Genomic DNA, 22620 nt, shown 5'->3' with positions numbered 1-22620 from the left:
TTTTAGCTCTGATAAACAATAAAGAAAATCCTCCTTTCCCTCTCTCTGTCTGCTAAATAACTATTGTGCTCTTCTCTGTGGGGTTGGTGCATTTTTCAAAAACAGTTCAGCAGTGCCACGCATGAAAGGCATCCAAAATATCACCCACCAGGAGATTTCAGCCCAGCAGATATATGGGCATGTGGGTGCGCCCGGGAGTAATCCCACCACCTAGCTGAATTCCCAGGTTCTGCTGCCGTGAGCCCTTCTCTCTTTAAATTGTATGTTTGTTTTTATGTGTTGGCTTTTATGCTTGGTAAGTTATAACCCTGTAGGGGCAGACCCTAAACCCCATTTAAAAAAAATCAAATTACTTTATACCCTGAGTGCATTCTGCAAATAAAATCGATAAACAGAAGCTTCCTGTGGATTTATGAAGGCTTAGAAAGAAGATGAGAGCTACAAACTCTGTATCAGACAATGGACACAACTTCTGGTTAATCCTTTCTAGTGAGTGTTTTTCATTAGAAATGCCTCCAAATGATTCATCACATAATTACATTGTGTACAACACCTTCTTTTTTCAGAACCGCAGATGATAATTGTGCTGGCCAGCTTTTTTTTTTTTTTTTAACCTATCTCCCAGTTAATTTGTAGCAGCCTATGACATTCCTTTTCTCTGTGTCCTAATTACTCAGTTGCTTATGAGTTGCTGCAGATGTCCCTAACCAAGCTCACTGTTGTGATTCTGCTCCTGCCCGTGCTTCACAGGCTCTGTTTTCTTTGGCAGGCGGAGCTGTGCTGTCTGGACTCTTGTCCCAGCTCCCTCATTGGTCTCATGGTTTGGTCACTTGCACATACTGGCCATTGTGCCAGGCTCTGAGGTGCATGGACAAAGTTGCTCATAGCCCTTGAGAAGCTTATAGTTAGTCAAATGGGAAGAAAAATGAAAGCAGCTGACTTGTAGCATTGGATCCCAGGGAATGGTAGAGGCATCTTAGCCAATCCTTCCCCTCGCCGATAAAACATTAACATATATACACCTTCATGCATAAGTAATCAAATATTTTGCCAAAGCTGATAATTTGATAGATAGATAACACCATCCAAGAAAGTTTGCAGCAAAATGATAAATCCACCCTGGACTCACCCATCTCTCCAGTCCCCTCTACCACAAATGGAGTAATTTCAGTGATTTTTCATTGAGTCTTCACTCTGGTATAACCAGAGAGATTGATGCCCTCTGGTGGGAAGGAACTGTGGGAATATGCTGACAATTTCCTCATCATAAGTTTATGGTGTCTTTTTTTTCCCCACGAAGCTATAACTTATCATGTGTTGTATTTCCATTTAAGTCTATTTCTTTGAGTATTCTGAACATTTTAGTCATATAATGAATGTTTAGAATATCCTATTAGATAAAAGGCCCTGTATGCTATAATCAGAATGTTAATTTCTTAAAAATATCATTTTAAAACACTTTGCACATATGCACGTACAAATGAGAATTGAAGGGTGCGTACACAAGCAAATGTGGGTCCAGATGGACACATTTACTCAATTTAGTATAAAGGTATTTTCACGTTTCTGAAAACAATGAGTGGTCTAAAATACATTCATGCAATATGGATTAGAAGCCCCCAATCATATGGTAAGTTGACACCTTTCTTCATTGTTACGTTGGGTTAAGCTGTCCTAACAAATGGTAGTATTCTTTTATTTTTTATTTTTTTCTTCAAAGTTAAAAGAAACACTTCTACTGAAGTTACAAAAAAAAATGACCAAACCGTTAAAGTTTTAATGGTAACTAAGTACATCAAATTTACACCTAAAAGGCGTGGTGAAGTTATTAGCAGATAAGTCAAAAGTAGAAAACTATAAATATGATCTGAAGTCTAAGATGAAAAATTTAAGGCCTATGGAAAATCATTTTATTCAATTAATTAAAAACAACTGATCCACAACTTCAGAAAGCTGAGTATCTGTACAATGTGTGTTTATCAAAAAAGCAGCTAGATGTGACAAATATATTTTTATTTTTATTCTGTCTACCTTCTTGGAAATATCTTCCTGATTTTCTGAACATTTATCTAAAGCTAGGGAACATATTGACAATGTTTACAAAAAGTGAAATACAGTTTCCATTTTTATAAAAGACACTTTTCTATAGATTAGTAAGACATAGATGTCAACATATGTATTTAATTAGCCTTCTGTATCTTAATTGGGAGAGAATTTTTAATGTTTTTGTTTTATAGTACTTTTCTGTGCTTTGTCTAATTGAAATAGTATACAATTTTCACATGCATGTGAATATGAATAAAGGATTATAATGCATCCAGTTAATATGTGTCGATTGTCTTCTAAAACTATACTTGTGTTTTTGTAATATAGCTAATATAATTACCAAAATTAATTACAAATAAAAACAATAGAATACACTTTTCTATTTTCTACTGTCAGTCTTTGATCTATTTTTAATTTTTCTTCTCTCTTCCTTATTTGTATTCATTTTGATGCCCATCAATTTGCTTCTCTATTACTGTTATTTTTGCAATTTTCTGGTTCCTTTATAGCTTGTACTACTCTCTTTGATCTGCTTCCCTTCAAGCTTTATTTTTGGTGCTGTTTTTCATGTTCTGTAAAAAAAAAATTTTGCCCCTCTTCACTTTATTCTTTTGATTTAACTCCTTCTTAGAACAAGAACAAACTCCAGCTTTGAGTGAACAGGTAAATGTTTTTAAAAGAGTAAGTCCCAAGAATCCTCGGCTTCACGCTGATGAATAGAACTGGTTGAGAGCCTTCTTCAAAGGCCCTCAAGAACAAAGAACCTTTTCTGAGGCCACTAACAAATCCACCAATTTCTTCTGACCCATCTTTGCCAAAAGATATCAGCTAATGACAGGACAGAACCGTCTTATAAGAATAGCCAAGCAGGCTTGGGAACAAACATATCCTTGACATAATAAGGGGAAAACATACTGTTTATCTCTTTAATAACCATCTTGAGGAAAATTAATGTGACTTTGTCCTTTGTGCAGAACAGTAATTGGATTGTGTGTTTCATTTATATCTGGACAAAGGCCAGGATATTGAAATACTTCTCAATATTAGATTTTCTTGTTTAAAAATTAGATTTTATTGGCATTCTCTTTCTGAGATTTCTTCATTAAAAGCTTCATTAAGCATAAATCTCCTTTTACACAGCAGAAAACAAAATTATTTTAAGGAGGTCATTTTAAAAGTCTTGAAAGGGTGGTGCTAAGCTTTTTACTGAAAGCTTGTCTTTTCCCAGGGATTTGGCATTCCAGGGATAAGATGATAGACTTTGCCTTCATGTGTCTAATATTCATGACATTGACGCTTGAAGCTATATAAGTTACCATGTTCTAAAGTCTAAGGCTATTACAAATATGATAAAAAATTTGGGACTAGGAAGTATGCTGTAGAGGTTTGATTCCGTGATGTCCAAACCTTGAGGGCCTCGGCTACTCTGGAAGAGATGACGTCATCCATCAAGGAGAGAGACTGTGCATGGCTATTGGGTTGCAAAATACAATTGAGCATTAAGTACCTTTCCACACTTAACTTTTGATTATGACTTCTGGAAAGGTACGAGTAGCAGGGAAAGTCATGGTAACATAGTTTTTCTACCTTAAAACTGATTACTTTTTACTCCCTGCAGAAAATTGGGCAGGCCCACTTCTCAGCACCGAGTAACATAATTTTCGGGGCAGAGTTTGTGCAAGCCCAGTTTTATCCCTGGTCTCTTGACGCTCCATGTTCCTGGCTCATGCCTTTCTGAGGGAAGGGAAATAATTAAATAGTTCGGTTTTAAAGGCCTTCCCCACTGGGCTGAAGCTTTGTGTGTGAAAAAAAAAAAAAATAGAACAAATACCATGTGAGATGTCAAAAAGGGACAATCCTAATAAAGACAATCTAGAAGAACTAAAAACCAAAATATAGGTGTCCATGCGAAGTGAGAACATTTATTCCATGATGACTGAAAACGGAATGTAAAACATTTATCAATGAATATATGTTCTTTTTCCCAAAAGGAGAAAATAGCAACAAAAACCCCCAAGTTGTCTCATATGAGCTTGTAATATTTTGTTAGTTTCTACCTATAATCTTTTTAAGGAAATGACAGATGAAGTGATCTCTTCTGGGTGGGTGTGAGGTGAGGGTGGTGACTGAAGCTCAGAAGTGCTGGGGGCCTGGGACCCCCGGCTGGGTGTGGAGCAGGAGCTCAGAGGAACCCGATTCTGTGGCTGCAGAAGCCAGGAAGGGTTGGAAGCACTGCGTTTGGAGAGAAAGTAGAGCCAGAACTGGATTTTAGGCCATGTGTCAGCAGGAGTCAGGGCAACAGGTGAAATGGAGCAAGGAGGTGTCAAGAAGTGACACTGGAAAAGTCTCCAAGGACATTGCCACAGCTTATGGGGCATCAGAATGAGCCATGGGGCTCAATGAGCCGTGGGGCAAAAGCAGGACCACGAGGTTGTGCAGCTGGTCTACACCCTTGCTCCCCAATCCAGTGCTCAAAGTGACGCTTTTCTTGGGGTCTCTTGCCAGAAAGTCATTACTCTTGGGCTGAGTGTGAGTTAGGAGTAATCCCCACAAGCACGCTTTCAGACTGCCTCTTTCCTGGGTCTAAATACTCCTGCTTCTCTGCAGTTGCTGGGCGCAGGGTGCAGAGAGGGCTGGCAGGGGCCTCACAGAGCACAGGGCAGTTGAGTTCTGAGCGACTTCACAGGGAAGGAGGCAACTGGAATCGGATGGTCATGAATCTTGGATGGCTGCCTGATCACTCCTTCCACATCCTCCTCCTCATCTAACCTCCTTCAAATAGCTGGTCCAGGGAGATCTAACGAATTCCACGACAGCTGATAGAAAAGAAAATAGCATCTTTCTGGTACAGAGAGAGTGTGAAAAACATGTAAAAAAGGAGCAGCCAAAATGACCAAAAAATAAGTAAGATTCACCAGAGAAGTTCTCTGTGAAGCAGCACAAATGTGAAGGAAGTACACAGAGTTTAATGAAGCATGCTGTCTCTGCAGGGAGCCCACAAGGCAGAAATGCAAGGACAGAGGCTTCGAAGAGACGTGAGACAATGAGAAAATTGCCGGGGATGTGGAAGTAGTCAGAGGTACCCTGGTGGGCTTTAATGTACTTTTACTGGTGCAATACCGAGAAAGTGGATGGAAAGAAGGTCAGGGTGTAGAAGACCTAAAGGGCTTGATTATTAAGGCAGATATGAGTGTCACACATGAAACTCTGAGAGCTGTCAATAGAGAGTCTATTTCCCTACCCTCCAACAGTGCAGTTCTTGGAAATCCTGTCCATCTGTATCTGCCCGTTTGGTCATCTCATGCAGTTTCATGGCTCCAAACAGTCCATGTGCTCACACCTCTGACTGAACTTCTTCCCCGAACGTTTGCTTTTTATTCATCTGCTCACTCCCTAACTCCACGTGGATGCGTGATAGGCATCATAAGCCAAACATGTCAAAAAACTGAACTCCTGACATCCCATGTCTGCCAACCAGCTGCTTTTCTTAAAGTCATTGCCATATGGTAAGTGGGGACTCCATTTTATTAAATAGCCTGGGTCACACCTCACATCCCGTTCATAGTCAAGTCAGCAAGACCTGCAAAAAACTCCAGAATCTAACCACTTCTCATCACTTCCTCCACTGCCCCTAATCCAAACCGCCACCACTGCTGATCCTCTCTGACCTCTCCACCTCTGTCCCAGGCCGCTCACGCTCCATTCTCTCGCAGTGCCCAGAGTGATCCCACGTCATTCTACTGCTCAAACCTGTAAGTGCCTCCCTCTCTGTGAATGACATCCAAAGTTTTACGAATCGCAACGGTCTTTGTTTCCTCTCCAAAAGGCTGTCTCCTGCTGCTCTCTCTCTCACCTCCTCTGTTCCAGGACCATGCCAGGAACAATGTCTCCTGCCTCATGGTCTTGGCACACGCTCCAGTTGCCCACATGGCATGCTCCTTCACTGCCTTCAGATCTTTCTTCAAATATGGAAACTGTTCTCTAATGAAGACAGTATTAGGACATGCTGACTTTTAAGAGCCATAGACAATGAAGTTTCAAAGCAGAAACTGACTCAGGAGATGTGATAACAATGATAACTGTTTGCATTAGTGCTCCATACTACAAGTCTATTTACATTATGAAAACAGCACTTCGAATGGATATTATCATCCACGTTTTACGATGGGTGCATAAGCTTAAAGATCACACAGCCAGTAACTTCTAGAACCAGGAAGTGCAGGCTTCACTTCAGCCTTGTGACCCCAGAACAAGTACTCTTGCTTCTCTATATTGAAATTTAGTATATATAATAATAATAATAATAATAATGAAAACGATAATAAAAATAACAACAGCAGTGATAGCAGCTAGTGCTTCTTATGCACTCCATACAAAGCACTGTTTTAGGCCTCTTACATGCATTCATTAATTCTACCCTTGCAGACTCTTAGGAGGAAAGCACTGTTCTTATCTGCAGTTTGCAGAGGAGGAGACGGAGTCAGTACCAGGAGAGAGAACTGTCCAAGGTCAGCCAGTAGCAAAGGCAGAGCCAGGATTTACAGCCACACGCTGGGTCCTTAACCACACCCAAAATCCCTCCTTTGTCTTCTAACGTTTTCTCTCTGCTCTTGCTAGACATGCTGGATAATGTACAGTTGGACAGGAGTGAATTCTCCAGTTGGGTCATTAGAGATCAACTGTACCCACCACAGATTTCTCAAAAGCATATGTCGTTGAAAAAATAGCTTCTTCAAATTGAGGTTAAGTGTGAAAATTTGTAACATAATCAATAAGCGTCAGAGGTTGTAAGCCGGTTCGGCAGAGGTCTGTGGCCCCGAAATACACCATCGACCACCTTTTCTAAGGCAGCTGTTCTGTCTCTAATGGAGATGCACAGTATTGCAGATTCATTTTTCACTCCAGCAGCCCTTGCACGTCTCCAGAGAGGAGCCCAGCAGGCAGAGGAACAAGAGCTTGCCTTACCTGGGGTGATTGTAGGCGATCTGCTTGAACTCGTTGTTCCAGTTGGGTCTCCCGTAGAAGGTCTTCTGCTTTAAGCCTGTAACCACGTCAGTATTTTCATCCCAATGTAAAGCTATGTGAACAGCCTAAAGTAAATTTGTGGCATTAGATGACATTTAGAAAAAAATATATAAGCCTTCTATGAATAAAGAATAAAGTAATCGTGTTCATTTGTAGATTTAATTTTAAAAAAATGTGTACGGGGCTGGCAATGCTTATCGCTATTCGCAGATGTCACCAATGTTGCACTTTTGGGCAAGCATCCTATCTCATTGACGTCTGAATCAGGCCTTATTGGAACAAAGTGACTCTTTATACATAGTGGGTGTGCAACAACATTAGCCTAGAAATAATATTTTCCTTTAAAAGGGTGAAAGCCTTGTAGTAAATTTGGTTAAAAGCAAGCACTAAACGACTTCCTTCTTTTCCTGCCAAACTTTTCAAAAATTAATCTCTACCTGCTATCCCCTTTCACTTAATATTGGCTCCTGGGGAGTTGAGAAGGGCATTGCCAGATTAAAGTGCTGTGAAATGCCTGGGAAGAAGCTGCATCTTACAATCAGCTCTGTCTAGTGGGATGAAACAGTGTGATGTATACTGTCCAGTTTCAAGTCCTGGGAGGATGTAGTCTGGCAAGTGGGACATGGTGGCCAGATCCTAGCAGGCGGCTTGGCCAGAGCTCCATGCCTAACCATTCACCTTGGAATTAAGCGACTCCATCCAGGCATCCTGTAGCTAGTGGTCAATAAATAAGAGCCTGCAGTATAACCTCTCGTGATCGTGTTTTAAGTTGCTGTCATTTGTTTTAGCCCCTGCTGCGTTCTGGTAGTTACCTTGCTGTTTCCCTCCTGGGATCTGTGTTCCCAGCGCTCACCCCTTAGACATCTCTTTGGTGCTCAATTTGTTCTCCCCTTCTGACTCATCCTGACCCTGACCTGTTTGGGTAACAACCCTGCTGGATGCAACTCACACCCCAGGTTCCCACTGGAAGCCTGACTTTCCTGGCTGACCTTCTCTCCCATCTAAAAAAGTAGTGGAATCTAGGAAGGTGTAGCTGAAAATAATGGAAGTGTCCAATAGGCCAGGAGACAATGGCAGGTTGGATCTCAGAAATCCAGGCCAATTATATAAAAAGACACTTGAACTCATATATTCATCACAGCACTATTCACAATAGTAACATCATGGAATGAATCTAAGTGTCCATCTACGGTTGACCAGACAAAGAAAATGTGTTGGTTGGGGCTGGTGGCTCGTTTCTGTAATCCAGCACTTTGGGAGGCCAAGGCGGGCAGATCACCTGAGGTCAGGAGTTTGAGACCAGCCCGACCAACAAGGTGAAACCCCATCTCTACCAAAAATATAAAAATTAGTTGGGTGTGGTGGCAGGTGCCTGTAGTCCCAGCTACTTGAGAGGCTGAGACAGGAGAATTGCTTGAACCCAGAAGGCAGAGGTTGCAGTGAGCTATCGCACCACTGCACTCCAGCCTAGGCAATAAAGTGAGACTCTGTCTCAAAAAAAAAAAAATGTGTTATGTACTTACTACAGAATACTATGCAGCCATAAAAAGAATGAAATCATGTTCTTTGCAGCAACATGGATGGAGCTGGAGGCCATTATCCTAAGTGAACTAACTCAGAAACAAAATATGTTCTCACTTATAAGTAGCAGCTATAACAAGGGGCATGCATGGACATAAAGATGGAAATAACAGACACTGGGGGCTCCAGAAGGGGGAATGGTGAGAAGGGAGTGAGGGCTGAAAAAGAACCTACTGGGTACCATGTCCACTATTTGGGTAATGGGGGCACTAGAAGCCCAAACCCCACCAGTATGCACAATACCCATGTAACAAACGGGCACACGCACCCTCTGAATCTAACACATAAAGAAGCAATAAAAAGAAATCCAGGTCGTAGGAAGTTGTGAGCAGGCAAGTCTGACCCCAGGTGGCAAGGCTGCTGCTGGAAAAGAGTTGGGGGTATGGGACTCTGAGCGAAAAGAAGGTGGGAAAGTCGCAGAGGGTGTTAAGGGCCACGTCAGGTGGAGGGAGGGAACAAGCAAAGCCATGGGTGTGTGGCCGTGCACAGTGTGACGGGTGAACATGCGTCATTTGGTGGCTCTGGTGCCAGAGGAAACCAATGGGGGTGGGACACAATTAGCGAGCGGGAGTTGGGCTGGGAAGGGCCTTCAAGTCGTTGCTGAGAAGTTTGGGCACCATTTTACACACAAAAAGGGCCTTCCCTACTTACACTGGTGGCACTGCCAATCACTGATGTTCAAACATTTGGAATGATATTTGCTCCATATTTCTCAGCCCAATGTTCAATTAATCTCCAAACTCTGTTGATTTGCCCTTCATAATACCTCTTCCATCTGTCCCTTCTGTTCTTGTCATTTTGCCACTTGGAGGTTGTTGAATTTGGTTTAACAATTGGCTATTTCTGAAACAGCCTCTTGATTCTTTCCCGACAGAATGCGCCAATTAGTTTTCCTTTAAATGTTGAAATTAGTGATTTTTTTTCTGCCTGAAATTTAGGAGTCGAAATAATTTTCAACATGTGATGGCAAAAATGTAAGACATCTATTTTAATTTACTTGTGTTCAGAAAAAAAAATGTATATTTTATAGCATATTCTTGGAAGTAGTAGAGATGGGAGGGGGCAGGATTATGTTGTCACCGAATCAACTTCAGTTTTCGGTTATAAGAACCTCCTCCCATAACCCCCGGGTGGCAGGGAATGCCCAGGTGTACACTGGGATCAGTGCACCTCAGAAGGAGATGAGCAAGCACGATACTTGAATGCAGAAGACAAAAGCTGTGTCTCCACTTCACCAAACGGTTCATCACTCAAAAAGTCCCACTTGAATAAGGAAAGTGTTTGTTTGGAAAACATAATTAACACTATGTAATTCATTAAGATGTTTCAAGCCTAGTTCCCAAGAAAACTACATTTCAAATTATCCCAAAGGATTAAATATTTAAGAAGAACTGCAAATAAGACCATAAAAATTCATTAAGCTACTGAATTTCTAGCAGAGTCCTATTCATTTGCAGAAGCACAGAGTCAAATTATAGTGATGTTCTATAGGGCCAGTGTGTGTGTGTGTGTGTGTGTGTGTGTGTGTGTGTGTGATGTACACACACAGAGCATTCATTTGTACATGTAGTGATTAATGCAATCTCTCAGGCTCAAATATACGTTCCTTAAAAGTATGTATCAATAATAGTTGCTGATTAGAATACATATTGTGTAACCTAGTAATCACTTTGTTGTTAATTCTCATATTTGAGGAGTTAAAATGGTTTACAGTGTAATAGTTATCATTCAATAGTATCAACATTGAAATACTATCATAGTCAATATTTTGGTATACATTGTTTTTGGTAAATTCAATCTTAATATTTCATTAGTACAATATATCACAGAACACCTGCCAAAACAAAAGATCATCTTGATCTTAGATAAATAAACATACATGCACACAGTTTCTAAGAACACTTTAAGAGAAAAAACTCTGGACAAATCATGTATTCATAACAGTTATTTTCTATAGATGCTCACATACTTTACAATACCAAATGTTTAATGTAAACAACTAGGAATCATTTTTGCTTAACTCTGAACAGCTCAAGGCACAGAATTAGAACCAGTTAGGAACTCAACAAGATGATACAGCCAATCAGTCATGTTCACTCGATGTCACTTTTAAAAGGACAAATGCAAATTTATTTGGGATTTCCAACTTCTGGATTGTCTTCCATGGTCTGACCCTTCCTGTTCCTCAGCAAGTTAACTGTAGCTTCTTTTTTTTTTTTTTTTGGTTCTTTGATTGTTACAACTTGAATCACTCTTGCTAATCTGGTTTTCTGTTATTCTCCTTTCCTTTTAAGAACATAAAAATAATTCTGTCATGCTTTCAGAGTGCTGCATAGCTCGTTATTGAAATTGTGCCTCTTTGCTATTAGGTGAGTTAAGCAATGTTGCTTATTCTCAGAGTCTTATCAGTACCTGATTCTCATCCCAGCCAGTAAGAAATATATGATAACTCAGAAAGTGAGTTTTCCCCTGCTCACTCATCCTTGTTTCCAGTGAGAGTAAGAGATCAGCAAACCACTCAAAAGCTCTTGCGTCCCGGCAAATCCAGTAGAAATACACCTGTCAAGAGAGAAGGCAAGTGAACGGATCTCTCCCTCTTTTCATAATGTGCTCATAATCACAGACTACTTTATCTCTGTAAATGGGCATTTCTGCAAAATAACATGCTTTTTGTCTTCTGTCAGTGAACAAACGGTCACACTGTGATTTCTTTTGAAAAAATTCACGTTGCGTTTGAAAAAGCCCAGACTGAATTCAGAGAGTCAGGAGCCTGTGGGCCGTGCCAGTTTCTCTGGATGAGGATCAACTCACCACATTTCTGGCTGTGCTGCTCCTGAACAAGATTAATAATCATAACTAGCTGTGCCTTTCACTGCTCCCAAAGGGGGATAAACCGTTAGACCAACCCCTTCATCTTTACTTATGACCTAAGCTCTGGATTTGAACTTTCTTCTCCAGAGACCCCAAAGGCTTGGGCACTAATCCACTTCACTAGCTATGGCCTCTGGAGAGTGGAGATTATGGTAATTTCAGAATCAAGTCACACAGGCCAGAAATTTCCTCTCAGTGAAACATATCAGTGTCCAAGAAAGCTGGTGGGTGGTGGCTGTGCCTGTGTGTCAACTGCTATAATGAAATTATGCCTAGGAAGAATTTTTTTTTTTAACTCTCAGTGTTAATCAAATGGCATGGGACAAGCAGTAGTTTGGGTTTGCTAAAATAAAAGCTTAGTTTTTTGTGCTTCCAGTTTCATATAATTGCATCTAGAAGAAACCACAGAAGATAAATCTATTAATTCTCCCAATTTTTCTCACACTCCCACCCCTTGCTGCCCACACCTCTCTTTCTTGTACCTTCTCCCCAAAGAGGCATCTCTACAGCTTAACAATATCCGTGAGGGCCTGGTCTTGATTCCAGCTGCTGCCTGGAAAATCCCCCACCTAGAAATAGCTCATCCAATGGTCAATGTTCTCCTCTCTGCCTCTCTGCCAGCCAGTTTATAAGCTCACAATCATATAACCAGAGATATAAATGATATTTAATTAATAGATCAAATTCATGAGAAAAAAATCAAAGAGTTTATTTCAAAGCTAAACATCTTGTCTATTCTCTTCATGTTTAGGCAGGATTTTATAATATTAATTATTTGTAAAAGATGCTGAGAATAAGGTCTCTCCTTTCGAGAATTAGGCCTACATATTTGTTGGACAGCTCCCGTTTGCAAGAGTGAATGGATGGGCACCAAACCATCATTCTCAGCAAACTGACACAAGAACACAAAATCAAACACCACATGTTCTCACTTATAGGCGGGTGTTGAACAATGAGAACACATGGACACAAGGAGGGGAGCACTACACACTGGGGTCTGTTGGGGTGGAAATAGGGGAGGGGACAGTGGAGGGTGGGGAGTGGGGGAGAGATATCATGGGGAGAAATGCCAGATATAGGTGAAGGGGAGGAAGGCAGCAAATCACACTGCCACGTATGCACCTATGCAACAATCTTGCATGTTCTTCACATGTACCCCAAAACCTAAAATACAATAAAAAAAAGAAAAAAAAGGATTGTGATGATGTACAAATAAAAAGAGTAATTCTATTTTTAAAAAAAGATATTAATTTGAGGACAAATAATCCCTCGGTCTCTAAGCGGAATGACCTTCTTTTCTTAGGAAGAGAGAGGCATGCCTTGCTTTTCCTGATGCTTATTTCTTCCCGGGGATGATCTGTGCACAACCACCCCAGGCAGAGCTAAGCGGTGGTTCCCTTTGGTGCTACTTTCTGAATCCTCATGAGAAAAGGGCTCATGTTCTTTCATTCGTTCACTGATTCAACAAATATGTATTGAATGCTTCCTACCCGTGTGGACTCTTCTATGCTCTGGAACATAAAAGTGAACAAGACAGGGCCAAGAAAAAAGTGCTGCCCTCTTAGAGTTTGCATCTTAGTGGGAGAAGGTAGGTGATAGATAAGTAGAATATAGGCTGTGTCAGATGGTGCAAAGCGCATGCAGAAACCCCAGGAGGGCTGGGAAGTGTTGCAATATTAAGTCGAATGGTCAAAGGTGGCCTCATTGAGCCCTCTCTTGTTTTTGGCCTCTTATGTTCACTTTCATAGTTCCAGGGCGTAGAACAGTCTGGAGACATAGGAGGCATTCAATACATATTTGTTGAATCAGTAAATGAATGGATCAATATGAACCCTCAATTTGTGGAGATTCATGTCCCTTCTTCATGAGAAGGAGACATTGGAGCAAAGACCTGGAAAGGTGAAGGAGTCAAAGGCTTAGGGGAAGAGCTCTGCAGATGCGGGGAAGTGCAGAGCCCCTGAGTGGGACCTCTCCAGGAAGAGCCTGGAGGCCCATGTGGCTGGAGCCCAGAGAGGGTGGGGGAAGCAGCAAGAGATAGGCAGGGGCTGTGGGGGGACAGGAGGAGCCATGGCATTGTAGGGCTTTGGGGCCATCCTTGACTTTCACTTTGAGAGGCAGGAAAGCAAAAGAAGTTGACAAGCAGAGGAGTTGCATGGCCCATGGCAGGTGGAAGGATCTCTGCCTGCTGGGTTGAGAATCGACCTGGGGTACGGAGGGTGAGAGAGGAGGAAAGGAGGCCAGTTAGGGGCAGATTTTATATTCGAGGTCGGTGATAAACACTGCTGTCTTCTTTCTTTTGGCTTTGTATGGTGACTAATCCAAATTACTCTTTGAAAACCTTAGCTCTCACTTTACCTTGCTTTGCTCCAGGTGGAAATGAAAAATCTACTGACCGAATTTAATGCAGGGCTCACTACGCACGACCCCCTCCTCGCCGGCCTTGGTAGCCTGCTTCATCTCAGAGTATTAACGGTGGCCTTGGGCAGAGAGCAAATATCATTGATTTATTTTCTCCATTTCCCACTCTTTAAGGAACATGCTTAAACACACTAATATGTAGATAATAAACCGGAATATTTTATTTATAAAAAAATCCTCTGATTTCAAACTAGCCCCAGTCATCCTTTCTTGAAAACTATCCCCATCTTAGCTTCCTCCATACACAAAACTTTATCCTTTCAAATCGAAATCCTTCCTTACTTTCTCGTGGCCTAGCTGCCTGTCAGTGTTCTTAGGGTTTGTCAAGCCTTTTATACTTTTTACTTCCTCGTAATGGCTTTGTGTGTTTTTCCCTCGGTAATTGACTCGTAAGTGACACTGGGCAGCTTTGGTGCAAGAGGCTATGGAGGAAAAATGGATAGGTTCAGTAGAAGTGTTTCAGGCAGAAAAAGAAAGAAAGGGACTTTGAACAGAAGCAAAAGGTATTTACTTTGACTTTCTTTCATCTTTCTAATGGTGAGGGACGTTCACTGGGAAGGGACGTGAGTTCCACCTCTGCATTTCACCCATAAGAAAGGACCTGGTCAATGGGAGACCAAATATCCCAAACAATGGGCGACAACTCTGTGACCTGTGCTTTCCAATGCTCACCCCACCTCAGTCTCCAAAAATAAAACAACCCTGAAATCAGCTACCTGTAGAAAGCCTGCCTTTTCAGAATTCCATAGCCAATCTCAGAGACCAGACATACTTGAGTTTACTTTAAAAGACTTTATTAAATAGAAAGTCATTCTCAGTGAAATAACAAAAGTTCTGAACTTTCATAGTAATAAATTTTTTATAGGACTCATCCCACACATTCTCTCTCTTTCTTTTTCATATGGAGTCTCTCTCTGTCACCCAGGCTGGAGTGCAGCAGCGGGATCTCGGCTCACTGCAACCTCCACCTCCCGGGTTCAAGTGATTCTCCTGCCTCAGCCTCCCAAGTAGCTGGGATTACAGGCATGCGACACCACACCCAGCTAATTTTGTATTTTTTTTTTTTTTTTTAGAGATGGGGTTTCACCATGTTGACCACTCTGATCTCGAACTCCTGACTTCAAGGGATCCACCCGCCTTGGCCTCCCAAAGTGTTGGGATTACGGCCGTGAGCCACCGAGCCTGGCCACATTCTTGTAGCTATAGAGGACACCCAGGTGTTTTGGGAGACCACTCTGGGACTGTGTCATGGGGTTGAAGGGCTCTGTGTGCATGTAGCCTGTCACAGACCTTAGTTGTCACATCATTTCCAGGGCTGATCAGCCCAACAGCCATGTCCATTTGCAAAGGGCTTGGGCCTGAGTGACAGTCACAAGACTGGGCTCTCTGTGTGCTCCTTCTCATTTCCATGTTTCCCCAAGCCTAGGCTTCTCCTTAAGAATTCTTAAGTAACACATAGGGACCAGGTCAAAGAGGTCTGGGGTCAGTAGGAAACGGAGCTGTGCTAAATTTTGATAAACAATTTCAGAAAATGAATTGAGAAGTGCTAGCCATCTGTGTTACTGCCAGAGCTCAGATTCTCCAATCAAAGTTGGATGCTCTCACGGGATTGCATCTCCAAAGCTTGTGCCATATCCTGAACATATCCATGAACACAGGCAGAGGACACTTTCACGAATACAATCTATATGTCTGTATATCCAAAATCAATTTCCAGAGGATGAAATGGAAAAAAAAAATTTACCTATGTATTTATTTATGGCCCAGAGCTCCTCTAAAAAAGAAAAGTGTACACAAGAATACAAGTTTAGGATATAGTGTAGCATGGTGAACAACTCAGTGCTGTGAGCCTGTGAGGCCCATCCACTGTCGTAGACTGCTGGCTTCACCATGTAGGTGGAGGTTGCAAATAACTTTTGCAACTGGGCACACGTTATTTAACTGGAACCTAGATTACTGAGTATGTAAAATGGCAATAAACACAGAACAACAGCTCATGAGGTTATTGTGAGGTTGAAAGGATACGGTTTACTGAAGCGTTTAACACAATGTCTGGCAGACACATTAAGTGCTCAGAAGGTGTTAGCTGCTGTTGTTACTATCCTTGTTGTCTGTCATTTGGAGGAGTTTAGAGTATAAAGACAATATATAATAGAGCATAGAGGGGCATGGGCCTTGCCTCCCATGTGTTCCCATTGGTCACTCCCGTCACTGAGAAGTGAAGCCGAACTTTACCTCTAACACCAGTGTCGGAGCCAGCATCTCAGCATTCATCATAAAGATGTGCTCCACAAAGGGGAAGCCCCTCACCAGGCTCGGTGTGTGCAAAACCCCCCTAGAGGCATTTTATAGGGAGCCAGTGGCTCACCTTGACCATCGCCTCCTCAAGGAGAAGACCGGTGGCTTGCAGTGCCACCTGCCTCCTGCTGGGTGGCACGCCTCTGTCCCCTACACTGTGCCAAAGAAAGAACAGACAGAAGCTCGAAACCAGCAGGATGACAGAGACTCGGCATAGAGGGGGAATCGGACCATTTTCCAAAAGGAGAATTTCTCTCTGTGAAAAGATAGACTGGTGTTTAGAAAATATATTACCTCCTCAATAAATGGTCACTCTTATCATCCTGGTTTTTATTTTGTTTTTGTTAAGGGAATCTTGGATTAATACAATAGCAAATAAGAAGAAATAAAAGAAATATTTTTTCTTAATGATAAGCCTATCTAATGTGTAAAACTTCTAGATTAACGTGATACAGTTATAAAATCGTTTTTCTGGTGAACCATTATAAGACCGAGACCAGGCTTTGTCAATCATTCTTCATCCTTAAGACATTTTCTGAACGTCATTATCTTAAATGTTAACTCTTTCATGACTGTATTGCTACTTTGCCCTGTGGCTGAGGGCTGACCTCTTTTGGGCTTCATTTTGGTCTAATTACAGTTAATAATCCTTGTTGGACAGCTGAAACATTCTTTTTTTTGGTCAGAGTCGCTCTATCCCCCAGGCTTGAGTGCAGTGGTGTGATCTCAACTCACTGTCACCTCCACCTCCCAGGTTCAAGCAATTCTCATGCCTCAGCCTCCCAAGAAGCTGGGATTATGGGCACCTGCCACCACTCCTGACTAATTTATATCTTTTTAGTAGACATGGGGTTTTGCCATGTTAGCCAGGCTGGTCTTGAACTCCTGGCCTCAGGTGACCTTCTCGCCTTGGCCTCCCAAAGTGCTGGGTTTACAGGTGTGAGTTACCACACCTGGCCTAAAACATTCTTTAATAGCAGAGTGATTCAATAAATTCTGGCCTATCCATACTATGGAATACTAAAGGCACCAAACAAAATTAAATAGAACATCAGGTATTGACCCTGAAGGTGCCCCAAGTTATGCTATAATGAAAAACAAAACAAATTGCACTTTCTCTTCCTTCTGTGCGCACGCGCGCACACACACACACAGACACACACACACCCCTATTATGCACACATATGTATAGGCATATGCACATAAATGCATGGAAAAGGAGTGGAATGAGACATCTTCAACTGTTTAATGGTGAGCTTCTTAGGGAGCAAAGTTGGGGAGGTATTTCGTTTGAGGAGGGAGGCGAAGGGAAATTTTAAAATGTTTATGCATTTCATTGGCCTCTTTTACAAGAAGACTGTAGTCATGGAATCTGTGGTTAATAGACCAAGATATTAAAAATAGTAATACTGGTCACTTCTGCACAGAGCAATGGTGAGGGCTGATGGGGTATTGAGCCTTTTGAGGCTCTCCCTCCAAGGAAAGACGAGAAGCACACGTTTCTTTGGGAGAGGTGCGCACGGCGCCTCCTAAGGAGGCCCACTGATTGCCGCGAGCTTGGTGATTAGTAGAGATCATCAATTCCAGGAGTAGCCAGAGCTCCAGTGTGAGGAAAAGTGAAAGTATATAATTTCTCAAAGTAAACAGATTAAATTAAATGCATTATTCATTCACTAGAAAAGAGAGCAGGCCCTCCTTCGTTTATTAATATATTTAAGTGGAGTATGGAATTTTGCCTTTCTTGTCCTCTTTCCCTTGTTCCCACTGGCCCGTGCTGTCTTTTTATTTGAATTATCTATTTATTATATTAGGTTAATAACCCAAAGGCCATTTTGCATGGGACACACTATAAATACCCATTATCACGGTTACATATTATGCAGCTGATGAAGGAAGACAATTTATGAAGAAATGAGATTATCTCAGTTTTTCTATCATCTATTGTGTTGTAGTCTGAAGATTATATATGCAGTTAAGAAAATGAACCACATCTTGTGGTTGGCAGTGCTCTCAGTTCTGTCTGCACAGCTGTGATATTAGGGAGAACTAAAATGTGTAAGCCAATCTATTTATGTCAGCAATCTTCCCCCTCCCTTCCCATTCATACACACCTATTTCATTCATCATTTTGACAGTTTGCACAAGCAAACTGTCCTAATTTTTTTTCAAGAGCTCTTTTCACAAATTGAGTGTGATGTAGAATTAATCATACCCGTTAGGCAGGAGGTGAAGGACTGTATCACTAGGGGGCATTCCCCTCCCTCCCCCGCCATTCAGCTTCCTCTATATTGCATCACAGAGAATTTTCAACCACCCTCAGCCTTCTCTCATTCCACCGGGGCACGGTTCTCAGCTGCCTTCAACTCAGTGAAGTTGGGCTCTTCTGTGTTGAAAATATTTCTTTCATGTATTACAACTTTTTTTCCATTTTCATCACAGCAAGCCATCATTATACTTCTTGTTATTTTGCCTTCTTTGGGAGTCCCCTCCTGACCATTCTCCCCCTTCCCTCCCACTCCCCACCCCCTCCCAGATCTTTAAAAATAAAAGATACTTGGAAACATAGAAATTTTAAGACATCAGCTTCAAACGGAAAGTACTACTTAGGACGCTTCCCACTAAGGAAGTGGCAGGCGTCTCACTGGTTATGTGCTTGCATTTTACTTAGAAGTTTTCTAAAATAATGCGGCAGAGGAGAAGGGTAAAGAAGTTCTAGTTTGCAATGGTGATAACTGAGAAAACTTTGGGGCATATTTTTTACTGTAGACTTGAAACTTGAGGTTTATGTCTAAAAATGTATGCCTTATGCCATCCAGTGTTTTATATATGGAGTAAAAAAAGAATCCCACCTAATGACAGTTAATCATTTAAGCTTAAAATTCCAGCTCTCAACGCCTATGCCAGTTTTCCTCCCCTTCCTTATTACAAAAGAGAACAATCTGCAAACTGTAGTCCAGACCTAAAATTGTGAAGACGTCGTTAGAGAAATATGTACTGCTTTGCTCTGCTGCACATCAAAAATTGTATAGATGCTGACAGTTTAGTGGAAGGAGCAGTATTTGTATCTCAAAAGCATGTGGGTAGTTCTGACAAATATTGGTTACATAAGGCTAATGATAACTGTACTCAAACCAACACAAAGTTGCTTTAAAAGAGATAAACTTTCTAAACCTGTTCTCATGCCTGCAGACGTTAAGGAATTGGATCTGAAGTGTAATTTTCAGCCTAAACTTTCAATAGCATGAAAACCTCACTTCTTCCATGGAAGAGCTTTGAAGCGGAAATCAGAAACATGCACTCAGGTCCCGACTCAGTGGTGAACCAGCTGGGTGACTTTGGACAAATCACTTCTGCTCCAAGTACAGATGCTGACTTTCATGGTCCTGTGCAAAGCCAGGAGATTAGGACCTTTAGGTTATTTTATGATTCCACAATTTACCTTCCTTTTGCCCATATGCCATTATTTCCACCCTTATTTTCAGCTGAGTTGTGTCCAAATAGCCCTTCATGTATTTATAAGTGATGAAAACATTGCTTTTATATTTCCTACTCCATGGTTTCTGTTTCTTGGAATAGAGATCAATGCTGCCGTTATGTGGTTTTGTGGTGACTGCTTAGTGCTGAAACAGCCTTGAGAAACCCCAGAAGCAGAGCCCAGGAATGACAAGAGAATGCCGAGAAAGGAGGCAGTATTAAGATTTCGCGGGCTCCTGGATGGATTTTAAGATTTTTTGAAGTTCCTGTAAGAATTTTTCCTCTATATTCCTAGTAAAATAATTAGAATTTGGTAAAAATCATCAAATAATCTTTTTGGTTACATAAATAAAATCTTAGTATCCTTAAATTTTAAAGAAAATTGTATACAGAAGCCATTGCTTATTCTTTTTTGTAGACATTTATTCACTCATTGATTTATTCAGTATTTTTACTATACATATAGTTATCATATATTATATATGTGTATATGTAAATTATGAAGATATTCAGAGAAGCTACTTTCAATGAACTCACAGTCTATTAGAGAAAATAAGATTATTTTGTGACTCTTAATACAGGAAAGATAGACGACATCACAGGAGGACAGCAAAGGAGTGGTGGAGGTGAAGAGAAGGGGGAGGTGACTGCGAGTCAGGTATGATGAGGGTGAAGCTCATGTCTATGAGCAGGACTTAAAATATCGGTTGGGTTAGTAAGTGAATGGAAGTGACACACACTATTCACACCGTCTCCCTGTGAAACACAGAGTGACTTTTAGTGTCTGGAAACCATGAAGCAGTGAGCCACCTCTCTAAGTGGGTTTTACTTGGTAGGCAGCAAGAGGGAAGGAAGAACTCAGGGCGGCTGAAAAATCATCACGAACCAAAACAAAGCATAGCTGTGAGGTCAAAATATCCCAAACAGTCACTGTGTTGCTTGCTTTGTTAAATATATTACGGTGTAGAGGAGAGAAGATGAGCTTTGGTGCCAGAAGGACCTAGATTCAAACTCTGGTTCTAGTCTTATTTAGCTCTCTGTGGGTCAGGTCTTTATCAGTATTGAGAATGCTACCTCTCTGAATGAGCTAGTATGAGCATTCAGTAAGATGACTCTACCACTTCTATTAGCTTTGTGACCTAGCTTCAGTCTTCTCATCTGTAAAATGGGAATAAAAATGTTAAGTACGATGGAAAGATGGTATGACATAAAGCATGTAACCTCCGCCTCCCAGGCTCAGGCAATTTTTCCTGCTTCAGCCCCCTGAGTAGCTGGGATTACAGGTGCCTGCCACCATGCCTGACTAATTATTTTATTTTTAGTGGAGACAGGGTTTCATCTAATATTTCCATATTATTTGTCTTATTTGGCATTAAAGATCTCTGTTGGATATGGATTCTTATTTCTCCATCATGTGGATCAGGAAACTCAGCTCAGAGAGGTGAACTGGTGCACTGCAGGCAGTAGGTCAGCATGAAATCAGGCACGTTCTTTGATGAGAGCAAAATTCAGGTGCAGATTCTATGAGCAGGAATCCCATGGTCTTCCTACAGTACTGCACTAAGGCTGCGGGAGGAGCTGGGGGTCACGTCTACCACGTGTTGGTTTTGTCATGGAAAGAGCCAGATGAACCTGAGTCTGAATCCCGATTCTGCCTTTGATTACCCATGTCTTTTCAGGAAAATCACTTTAATCTCTCCAAGCTTCAGGTTCCTTATCTGGAAAACAGGCCTCGTGTTATTTACTTTATAAGATTGTTGGGGAGATTAAAAAATTCAAATGAGAAAATGTATGTCAAGCACCTGTCATCTGGAAACTCATGAAATAGCTAACTCCTGTTTCTTAGTTGGCAGAGCCCCAAGTTTAGCGATTTTCTAGCCTGCATTGCCTGGGATATTTCACAGAATACAATTTCTTGATAGGTGTTAGGTGAGAAAAGGTTCTGTGGCTAAATAAGCTTGGGAAAGATAGATGAAACAAAATGGAATGAGGCTCTTTTCTGCAGAACTTTTTTTTAGAGACAGAATCTCGCTCTGCTGCCCAGGCTGAGTGCAGTGGTGCGATCATGGCTCGCTGCCTTGAACTACCTAATATTTCTTTTTTTCTTTTTTTCTTTTTTTTGGAGACATAATGTCTCCCTATGTGGCCCAGGCTGGTCTAGTCTCAAACTCCTGGCCTCAAGGGATCCTCCCACTTCAGTCACCCAAAGTGCTGGGATTACAGGCGTGAGCCACCGCGCCCCGCCCCTGCAGAGCTTATTTAATGGCTAGTCGATGATGCCTTCTATAGTGGGATGTTGCAGCAGCGTTGCTTAAGATCCTTTGACCACAGAATTCTCTTTAGGGGGTCATGTCAGGTGACAGATGTCCCACGGTTCACACGTTGAGACCTGGTGGTTAAGTCAAGCTTCCTCCCTTGGATACATGAGGACACTGTGGACAAAGGGTTAAGCAGAGAAATACGCAGAACTGGGGTAAGCACCAAGCTCGCCCGACATCCTCACTCCTCCTGCGTTCATACGACTTTGGGTTCTCAGGGCTCTTTGCCTAACGTTGCTCTAGTGCCTGCTAAGAGGGTCGAAGTATCGAATGGAGTGTCTAGATACGACAAAGGAGGGAAAGAAATTCTAGAGACATCTAGTTGGAAACATACAAGATATGACAAAAGGGAGATTCAGAGCAGGGTGGCCACCCCACAGCAAGCCAGCCAATAAATCCCAATTGTGACTTCTTGCTAGGACTGAGTCCACTAGAGGAAGACATCTAATTGTATGCTTGCAACCCCAGTCTGAAGCTAGAGAGACTAGAGAGAGGACGCCTGTTAATACCGTGAACTGCGGCCCAGTCACATAGCCATTTGCAGCCTGTCCATATTTTATTGAGATGAGCAATTACATGTCCTGTAATG

General features: G+C 41.7%; 1 protein-coding gene across 1 annotated transcript in view; it reads right to left on the bottom strand.

Moving 5' to 3' along the window:
• NOX3 (NADPH oxidase 3) overlaps nt 1-22620 on the bottom strand; it is a 59187-nt gene that overhangs the window by 5256 nt on the left and 31311 nt on the right. Inside the window, exons 11-12 of the mRNA XM_021670109.2 lie at nt 11065-11211; nt 7012-7136 (exon numbers count right to left, since the gene is read on the bottom strand). Of these exons, the coding sequence (XP_021525784.2) occupies nt 7012-7136; nt 11065-11211 (272 nt within the window). The remainder of the gene's footprint in view (nt 1-7011; nt 7137-11064; nt 11212-22620) is intronic.

The sequence above is a fragment of the Aotus nancymaae genome, unplaced genomic scaffold (assembly GCF_030222135.1).
Source record: "Aotus nancymaae isolate 86718 unplaced genomic scaffold, 86718_ANA_hifiasm-v0.15.2.pri h1tg000040l, whole genome shotgun sequence".
NCBI lineage: Eukaryota > Metazoa > Chordata > Mammalia > Primates > Aotidae > Aotus > Aotus nancymaae.
Note: the sequence above shows the minus strand (reverse complement) of the source record. Positions and strands in the feature narration are given on the sequence as shown.